This window comes from Babylonia areolata, chromosome 23 (genome assembly GCF_041734735.1).
Source record: "Babylonia areolata isolate BAREFJ2019XMU chromosome 23, ASM4173473v1, whole genome shotgun sequence".
NCBI classification, from domain to species: Eukaryota; Metazoa; Mollusca; class Gastropoda; order Neogastropoda; family Buccinidae; genus Babylonia; species Babylonia areolata.
Genome location: NC_134898.1, coordinates 41,907,416 through 41,917,988, shown reverse-complemented (window position 1 = coordinate 41,917,988; position 10,573 = coordinate 41,907,416). Strand labels below are relative to the sequence as shown.

General features: G+C 44.0%; 1 protein-coding gene and 1 non-coding gene across 2 annotated transcripts; one reads left to right on the top strand and one right to left on the bottom strand.

Annotated features, from left to right (window-relative positions):
* Positions 1-2,088: 2,088 nt before the first annotated feature.
* Positions 2,089-3,737, bottom strand: LOC143298184 (uncharacterized). Its single transcript, XM_076610933.1, has one exon. The coding sequence runs from the start codon at positions 3,593-3,595 to the stop codon at positions 2,150-2,152; it is 1,446 nt and encodes a 481-aa protein (XP_076467048.1). The 5' UTR covers positions 3,596-3,737; the 3' UTR covers positions 2,089-2,149.
* A 6,551-nt stretch (positions 3,738-10,288) lies between these two features.
* Trnag-gcc (transfer RNA glycine (anticodon GCC)) lies at positions 10,289-10,359 on the top strand. The gene has a single exon. It is a non-coding gene; the product is annotated as a tRNA-Gly (tRNA).
* Positions 10,360-10,573: the final 214 nt, after the last annotated feature.

Here is a 10,573-nt window from a genome sequence, read left to right as displayed (position 1 = left end):
CGGTCGAGGGAATGAGTGAGTGAGTGAGTGAATATTGTCGCTTTGAATGCAAGGCCAAGTGTAAACCCAAAGCGGAGACATTAGGCTGAGGGTAAAACTATAGCTTTTAATTGGGAGCTGGGTTTGTTTTTTTTTTTTGTTTTTTTTTGTTTTTTTTTTTTTTTTTTTAACCACAGACTTGGGGCTAAGAGTATACCTACAGTTCTGAATTAAGACCGACAGTAAAACCAAAGCATATATTCAAGGGTGGGCGTAAAACTATACAGCTTTGAATAAAGGCCGAGAGTAAAAACCAGAGCACATATTCAAGGCTGGGGACAAAAACAACAACAAAAAAAAAACAAAAAAAAACAACAAAAAAACAACAAAAAAAACCCACCATAACTTTGAATTAAGACCGAGGGTAAAATCAAAGCACGTATTTTTCAGGGGAGGTGGGGGGGGGGGGGGGGGGGGGGGGGGAAGGGATGTTAAAACTACGTTGCTTTGAATTAAGACCGAGAGTAAAACCAGAGAACATATTCAAGGCTGGGAGTAAAACTATTTTGCTTTGAATTAAGACTGAGAGTAAACCAATGCACATGATTAAGGCTGGCGGTAAAACTATATAGCTTTGAATCAAGACTGAGAGTAAACCAATGCACATGATTAAGGCTGGCGGTAAAAATATATAGCTTTGAATCAAGACTGATAGTAAACCAATGCACATGATTTAAGGCTTGCAGTAAAGCTCTTGTTGCTTTGAATTAAGGCCCAGAGTAAAAAAACAACAACAACAAGAGCACGTAACGAAGACCGATAGTAAAAAAACAACAACAAAAACATGTACTCAAATATAACAATATCAAACAAACATCAACAAAATAGAGTGATCGTCAAAGTTCTTGCCGTCAGAACACAGGAAATTATTCATCCATGTTGAGTCGTCTAAGAGACAACCCCAAAACAATTTCACACAATGTGCATACTGCAAAGCTCAAGTGTTGTTTCTGCTGTTGTTGTTGTTGTTCTTGTTGTTATTGTTCTTGTTGTTGTGTTTCTCTTCATTAATCATAAGACACATTTGTGATATTCTTGGTGCATAGGTATTTTCTTAAACAAGTTCATTGCCCAGGCGTTCGGTTCTGACGCATTGACACGCATACATATACATACATTATATATATATTTATAAGTTGACTGCCAAATCCAGTTTCTTTTGAATTCTGAGCCACTGTTTACAGAAAGGTACTTGTGCCTTTCTTTCTCGCTTTTTGACTGATATATGTACATATATATCAAGCTTACCTCAGTTAGTTCAGCATCAGTTTCGATCTGATAATTAAAAAAAATGGCCACCGCACAGTACTATACTGCATATGTTATATGACTCCAATACACACAAGTGAACCACGTCACAGGATCCGTCTATAGTGTCCAGTTTCAAATACGAATACCCGTCCAGGGATTTCCCCGCGTGAAGGCAAATCCATATGCGCCGCTTTGCGCCACGGCTGTTAGGCTATGGCTCCCACTCACGACACCACAGATTTACGACTGATATTTTATATGTAAAAAAAAAAAAAAAAAAAAAGAAAAAAAAGTCAAATAATAATAATGATAATAACAGCAACAAAAACAATAAATTGTCCTAGTAGTAATAATGATAATGATAACAACAACAATGACAATAAATTGTAGTAGTTGCAGTAATAGAAGTAGTAGTAAGGAGGAGAAGAAGAAGAAGGAGAAGGAAAAGAAAACACACACACACACACACACACACACACACACACACACACACACACACAAAACAAGAAGAAGAAGAAAAACAAGAAGAAGGGGGAGAAGAAGAACAAGAACAATAATAACAATAACAAGAAGAAGAACAACAACAACAAAACAACAACAACAACAACAACAACAAATAATAATAATAATAATAATAATAATAATAATAATAATAATAATAATAATAATAATAATGACAACAGCAGCAGCAACAACAACAAAGGGAGAACAAAAAAAATCATATATATACATATATATATATATATATATATATATATATATATATATATATATATATATATATATATATATATATATATATATATCAATAAACACTAGAGAGGCACGAAGGAAATAACCCATTCGCTGCACTGTCCGGTCAATGTGCCGGCGACTGCTTGAGAGCATGCTGCTGCTGCTGGTGCTGCTGCTGGTGGTGTTGCTGGTGTTGCTGCTGGAGCGGGAGGCCTGAGAGGGGAGGGGTGGTGGGCGAGTGGGGGTGCAGCTGGGACAGGGGGAGGGGGTGGTGCTGGGGGAGGGAGTGGACGAAGTGGGGCGGGGACAGGGAGGACGGGGGGGTAGCGACGGTGGCGAGGGAGGAGGAGGAGGGAGAGGAGGAGTGAGGAGGAGGAGGAAGGGTAAGCGCGGTGGGTAGAGCTCCCCCACCCTCACCACCCCCACCACCTCCTCCACCACCCATGCTGAGCCCTGGAGGAGACATGCTCTCCTCGCTGTTGCCGCCGCCGCCGCCGATGTTTCCCGCCACTGCTGCTGCACTCAGGACTGGAGGTGAGGCCCCCTGCTGCTGCAACTGGTGGTGGTGGTGGGTGTGGTGGTGGTTGTGGTTGTGGTTGTGGTTGTGGCAGTCAGAACCTTGCTGAGGAGGAGGAGGAGGAGAAGAGCCTTCAGACCCTTCCGGCAGAAGCATGTCCTCGCCCAGGTTGGCGGGCGGCGTCATGCGCTTCTCCTTCTGGCGGCGGTTGCAGAACCACACCCGCACCACCTCCTTCTCCAGCTGCAGCTGGTCGGCCAGGTGCGTGATCTCGGCGGCCGAGGGCTTGGGGCACTTGACGAAGTGCGACTCCAACGCCCCCTTCACCGTCACCTCGATCGACGTCCGCTTCTTCCGCTTCCGGCTCTGCGCCGCCATCTTGTCCACGGAGGTGGAGGACCCCGTGCTGGAGTCTGCCTCCTCCAGCCACTTCTGGATCAGCGGCTTCAGCTTGCACATGTTCTTGAAGCTCAGCTGCAGGGCCTCGAAGCGGCAGATGGTGGTCTGCGAGAAGACGTTGCCGTAGAGCGTGCCCAGGGCTAAGCCGACGTCGGCCTGCGTGAAGCCCAGCTTGATCCTCCGCTGCTTGAACTGCTTGGCGAAGGTCTCCAGGGCGTCCGAGCTGGGCGCGTCCTCGTCCGAGATGAGCTGGTGCTCCAGGTCGCCCTCCGGACAGTCCGCGTGGTGCAGCGAGGGGTGGGAGGAGGAGGGGGAAGTGGTGGAGGAGGAGGATGACATGAGACCATTCATGTTCATATGGTAGTACCCCTGGTGGTGGTGGTGGTGGGGTGGTGGTTGATGTTGTTGGTGTTGCTGTTGTTGTTGCTGCTGCTGCTGCTGCTGAAGGGAGAGGTGCGCACCGTTGTGGATGAGGTGGGGGGTGTGGGAGGTGAGGGAGGACCAGTGAGGCTGGCTGGGGGGCAGCTGCTGGGTAGAACGGGGCAGCAGGAGGTGACTGCCTCCACCACCACCACCACCACCTCCCTGCTCCAGGTGTTGGGAGGTCGGGGGCTTGAGGTCCTGCCCCAGTAGGTGCTGCCCCAGACTGCCCATGGGGTGGCCTGCCCCCCACCCGGTGGAGGAGGAGATGGAGTCGCTGGTCAGCCAGTGGTTGACAGGGGTTCAGGCACCCCAGCTGTCCGTTCTGCCCCGTGAGGTGGTGGTTCTCAGCAGGGGACAGGTACTTCATGTTGTAGGCGTCCTTCATGGCGGAGAAGTCTTTCATGCTGTACTCCTTCATGCTATACTCCTTCATGGCCGGAGAAAAGTCCTTCATGCTGTACTCCTTCATGGCCGGGGGAAAGTCTTTCATTGTATAGTCCTTCATGGCGGAAGACGAGAAGTCCTTGGTGGCGTAGTCCTTCATGGCCGAGTACTCTTTCAGGTCGTCGGCCATCAGGTCCTGGTGGCTGAGGTAGGACTGGGCCGAGTCGGACAGCTGCTGCTGCATGCCGTTGGCGGCGTGCCCTGCCCCCATGTGCTGCTGCCCTGCTCCGTTGAGGGAGGGGCTCAGTGACCCCAGGTACAGGCCCGTGCTGGTAGTGGCAGCCATGGCGGTCTGCGATCTTTACATCCACCACCGCCACCAAGGCCCGGCAACCACCATGCGCGCCTTGTCCTGCGATTTGTTGAAGAAGACGAACACACACACACATACACACACGCCCGCCTTGTCTTCCCACGTACTTTACACACAGAGCAATAATCCGTCAGCTTTGATGGTACGAATTCCTGAACATGTTCCCACACAGAATCTGTAAATGTTTTTTTTCACAGAGTTGCCTGGAGAATGAACAAGTTCACGTTCTGTTTGAAGAACATTAACACGCACCACTCGTTGGGAGTTTGTTCGGAGGATTATAGATACTTTTTCTGGTAGAAACAAGCAATGACTGGAGGATTAAAGATACCTTTCTGGTAGAAACAAGCAATGGCTGGAGGATTACAGATACCTTTCTGGTAGAAACAAGCAATGACTGGAGGATTAAAGATACCTTTCTGGTAGAAACAAGCAATGGCTGGAGGATTAAAGATACCTTTCTGGTAGAAACAAGCAATGGCTGGAGGATTACGGATAGCTTTCTTGTAGAAACAAGCAATCTCTCACAGGTCTGCTGAGGAAAGCGTCACCATCATCAAGGACTGAATGGAAACCAACACATCTCTTTTATCGAGTACCCTTGGTGGAAGCTGGCATTGTTATAACACCGCTGAAACATCACACGTGTTGATTCACCTTTCTTTCTCCCTCTCTGGAAGCAAATGAAAATCGTTTATTTAAAGAACTGCAGGAAGATCTCTGTTCGTAAACATGGTGGTACGCATTCAACGCTGCTTCAACACCACGAAATCACACCCTTGTAATCAGGCCTTCCTGGAGAATCACTTTATTTGGACTTTGTTCACTTGGAACTTGCTTCTTTTTGTGGGTAGGCTTCAAGAACGAGGTGTCTCCCTAACAATGGAGACCATGTGTAACCCTGGTGTATGTAACTGGTTACAAAATAAAGTCTTTGTTTGTTTGGTTTTGTTGTTGTTGTTGTTGTTTTGGAGGGAGGGGTGTGTGATTTTTTTTGTAAGACTGGTTGAAGGAAATCTTACAGATCCGTTTATGAAGAACTCGTCTTTCTGTTCAGGACTTTCTTGCGCTGCAAGCACCCTGCAAATTGTTCACACACCACGCGCTGAGACAGCACAATTCGTAAGGTCGCGCGCACCCTCAGCTGTAGTACAGATGTGCTGCTTGTCGTCTCTGGAAACACAAAATGCTGACACAGTTCTGGGGGAGGTGGGGTGATGTTCTCAGCAGGAATGCCATCCGTTCCTCACAGCTTCTGTGATCTTTCAGCTATCTGGAAAAAAATAATATATTGGCCAAAAATAGTTAGATGCACAAAACATTTTGTTCTCAACATCAGGTTCCTTAGATATCATATAAAATCGAAAATAGCAATACTATCATCAATTAAAAAAAAACAGAAAAAAACAACAACTCAATCACAAGAACAACAATTACACAAAAATATCTAGTCCTGTGTACAGACTAAACATTACAAAGTGATTTAAAAGTTACATCTGAGGCATTGTATACCTTGGAGGTTTTCACAACCGTAGAAGAATCAACCTCTAAAGTAAACAGATCAGGTGTCTATAAAAAAAAAAAATAATAATAAAAATAAAAAAATCTTAGAAAAAACTCTTTCGTCTTCACTCATACAGCCGTGTGATTATTTCAAGGCGCAGAGAAATACTGCGTAGAAGATCGAGAAAGTGATAACATCTCTCTCTCTCTCTCTCTCTCTCTCTCTCTCTCTCTCTCTCTCTCTCTCTCAAGATTTGCACATTTCATCATAAAATATCCCTTCACGAAGGATTACAAACAAATGAACAGAAGAGCATAGCAAACGTAAAAGCAACTGATAACTGAACTGTGTCTACAACACTGATGTATCGAGTACAATGAAAGACCAGTGCATGCTCTCACAGTGATTTGACTTTGTCATCCCGTTCATTCTCAAAATGCATCCCCACGTTCAATCAAAGCCTATCAAAACAGTCCATAAAACTGCCTCGGATTACCAAGAAAAAAGTGACATTGTTTATTCAATGTATCTCCTTTTTTTCCCTTTTTTTGGGGGGTGGGTGGGTCGGTGGGTGGAGGGTTGCGGGGGAGGGGGGGTGAGGGTGTGTTGGTATGATGTTTCATCTTGCATGCTGAAACACCACAATGAAGTACATGCGACAAGCACTTTGTATTCACTTATTAAGATAGGTCTTCAACCAGGTAAAAAAAAAAAACAACAAAAAAACAAAAGCAAAAAATACGACAAACAAACAAAAACAACAACAACACACACACACACACACACACACACACACACACACACCAAAAAAAAAAAAAAAAAAAAAAAAAAAAAAAGAATGTATCGATAAGACCACCTCTTACATCGGTACACTTCTTTATCTTGGTTCGTGGGCTGCAACTCCCACGTTCACTCGTATGTACACGAGTGGGGTTTTACGTGTATGATCGTTTTTACCCCCACCATGTAGGCAGCCATTCTCCGTTTTCAGGGGTGTGCATGCTGGGTATGTTTTTTTGTTTCCATAACCCACCGAACGCTGACATGAGTAACAGGATCTTTGACGTGCGTGTTTGATCTTCTGCTTGCGTGTACACACGAAGTGGGTTCAGGCACAAGCAGGTCTGCACATATGTTGACTTGGGAGATCGAACAAAATCTCCACCCTTTACCCACCAGGAACCGTTACCGAGATTCGAACCCAGACCCTCAGATTGAAAGTCCAACGCTTTAACCACTCGGCTATTGCGCCCATGACATCGGTAAAATATTCTTGCATAGTACTATGAATCTGGGCTTAACTATTTCAAAGTTATAATCACTCTAACAGACATCGTAGTATGCGTGCTGCCACTGAAGAAATCTTATGTTAGGGTGACATGGGCTTTGATCAAAGCATCATACACCTGAAACATTATCGATGCTTGTGGTGCTTTTTACGCTTTGTTAAGCAGTTGTCGTGTTGTTTGTACATTAGTAATGGCGTGTTACGTGCTCCTTTTTAAAGATGATTGCATGTTACAAGTAATTAGTTTCTTCTGTTTTTTTTTTCTTGTTTTTTTTCTTAACCATGGTTGCATGCTGCGTGTCATATATTTCATGGTCGTAGTCCTGAAACATTAATCAGATCCTAGGCTTGATGACTGAGATGAAACGGGACATTACCTCTCGACAAGAGCCATTCGGGTACATAATGCTCTCTCTCTCTCTCTCTCTCTCTCTCTGTCTGTCTGTCTGTTTCATTCACTCAAATGACTCTTTACCCTCTCTCTCTGTCATTAACTCAACTAACCAATCAATCAATCGATTAGACTAAAAACAATGAAATAAAACGAAACAGTATTAATGCCGTTATTAATCAAGAAAAAAATATTAATCGACCCGTCAGTTTCATTTAGAGTTATGTTTACTAAAACACACCCATGTATTTTCTCCTCTGAAGAACTATTTGACATCCTTTCCATCTTTTTGTGTTTCTGTTTGTTTGTTTGTTTTGTTTTGTTTTGTTTTTATAACCTATGCATCCTTTTCCTTATTCCCCGTGGTGCCAACAGAAAAGAGGGGAGGGTGGTGTTTGCATTTTTACCTGCATGTGCGTGTCAGAAAATAATGAAAATACACCTTTAAACAGTGATCTATCAATACATTCAAGATGCAACCGGACAATTCCTCAAAATGCGAAACCATTTCTAGAAGTTATAACAAGTAAAAAATATTAAAAAAAAAAAATCCGGCGATTTGGTGGTGAAAGCTTGACCAAACTTCTTGTGAAACACAATAGGTGAGGCAATATCCACATTTCTTCCCCTCCACTGCATTGTGTTACTGTATGATTGACGGACTGAACGTCCACGCCTTGTCAGAAAGCTTCCACGCTTTTCACCCCCCCTGATCTACTACTACTATTATCATTATTATTATGATTATTACTACTGCTGCTGATGCTGTTACTACTACTGCAACTGCTCCTGCTACTACTATTACCACTACTGCTGCTGCTGCTACTTCTGGTGGTGGTGGTGGCCCGTTGTAGACGTCGGAGGCTGGTTGTACAAAAACTGTCGTCAGTTCTGGTGGGTTCGGCATCAGTGGCTCGCGAGTCTGATGCGTGAACCGCGGCACACTAAAAGTCAGTGGGTTCACATAAAAGCCGCAGCAGTCGGGATCAACAGTCTTCATGTTTCCCCACAACTATTGCTACTACTACTACAAAAAAAAACACAAAAAAACAAACAAAAAAACCTGATATTTCTACCTTTTTTTTCTTCTTTTTTTTCTTCTTTTTATATACTCACTCAGTACGGCCAGTCCTCTCTTCTCCTCTACACAGACCCCTCGGATGTCCAGTGGGTGTCTGAATGACCCAACCTTTAGCTTCCGTCGTCAGAACTGTGGTATTCTTTGTCAACATTCGCCTATTCAGTAAAAGAGCGTTCCGCTTGCAATATTTTGATGATGGTAATTGGGCTGAAACGCTGTTAACGTCGTCTCTTTCGCCGTTCGTATGGAGAGAGTTACAGAGACAGTTGCACAGTACTCGGAGTGAACAGAACGCTTGACAATCACATTTCCTGGATGAGAACACATGTACACCTTGTCGTCAAAGTCTCACATGTGTGACGTAAAGAGCGAGAGACCACACACACACACACACACACACACACACACACACACACACTATTCCCTCACACCACATCCATCCCCCCTCCCCCCTATAACCCCTACTCACCGCCCATTACCAAGGCAAGGCAAGGCACGGCAAGAAAAAAAGAAGCTTATTCCGTGTGCCTCGTGTGCCCACTGGGGGCATGGAAACACACACACACACACACACACACACACACACACACACACACACACACGAGAAAAAAAAAGAAGAAAAAAAGAAGAAAAAAAGAGTGATGTCAAAAACTATAAATAGGCCAATTCGTTCAATCATTCAAATAACCACCAACAAGTGTATTTCATTAACAATATAAAGAAATACCTGTCAAAGGAAACAAGATGATTATGACAGTGAATAATTGTGACACAAGCATCAAAGGTGTGTGAATACTGACGGTGAGATCGGTTAAGGTATACGGGGGATCGGACGGTACTTGTACACTGCCGTTTTGGTGTCCGTGAGCAGTTCCTACTGGCGTGTTCAAGCGCGCGCGCGCGCGCGTGTGTGTGTGTGTGTGCTCGCGCGCGTACTTATTTAGTTAGTTCGTTATTCACTTGTTTAGTTAGTTTATTTTTTATTCGTTATTCATTATATTTTTAGTTTGTTGCTTAGTGTAATTAATTACAATACACACTTAAACTGCTGTCATTAGATTGAACTATCAGGGTGCTGTTCTATTGTAGGAACAGAAGTGTTTCATAAACAACTACTAGAAAATAATTCCTTATAGAACAGCTACAAACCCTGACCCTACATATAAACAACCATGCACCCAGACGACCCCCCGTTTAGAGCAAATCTGATCCCACATATAAACAACAACTACTGACCCAAATGACACCATATCGAACAAGAAACCCGGCCGACCCTAACCCCACATATGATCAGCTACCCAAATGACTCCCCAATTATAATTCCAAACCCTGATCCTCACTTTCAAACCACCACCAAAATGACCACATACAGAACAGTTTCAGTTTCAGTTTCAGTAGCTCAAGGAGGCGTCACTGCGTTCGGACAAAACCATATACGCTACACCACATCTGCCAAGCAGATGCCTGACCAGCAGCGTAACCCAACGCGCTTAGTCAGGCCTTGAAAAAAAAAAAGTGAAGAAATTATAGATAAGCTTACATAAATAAATAAAATAAATAAATAAATAAATAAATAAATACAGAACAACAAAACCTGACGCAACAAACAGCTATCCAACCCCCCCCCCCCCCCCCCCCCCCCCACCCCCCCCTCCCTTCCCCATTTATACGCACGCCTTGACACTTTCGAGCACAGGTCACAAGATCTCCAGTCCTTTGCGAAAGGTTGAAGAAATCAAGTCTACCCATTCTTCCTCAAGGAAGCGCATTGCCGTGAATATCTTACTCAGCACTCACCTCTTGGGGAATTGAAATGAAACCTTATTCACAAAACCAACTTGAGCAAAAGAACGCAAGCCAGTGTGTCTGTACCTGAATGTATAGTCTCCATCTAGAGTCCGTAGCATCGGTGGTCTAGTGGTAGAATACTCGCCTGCCACGCGGGTGACCCGGGTTCGATTCCCGGTCGATGCAATTTTTTTTTTCTCAATAAGTTCTGATTTTAATGTTATCGAGAACATAACAACTGAACTTAGGTCTGAAGTGAAAGCGTAAGAGAAAAAATATATTAAGTGATGGATGTTATGTTTTTATGTGTTTCTATTTTTTTTTCTTTAACTCACATTATCTCCTCTTCATATTCTCATATGTATCTATTAACTGTTATTTAAAAAAAAAAAAGAGTTTG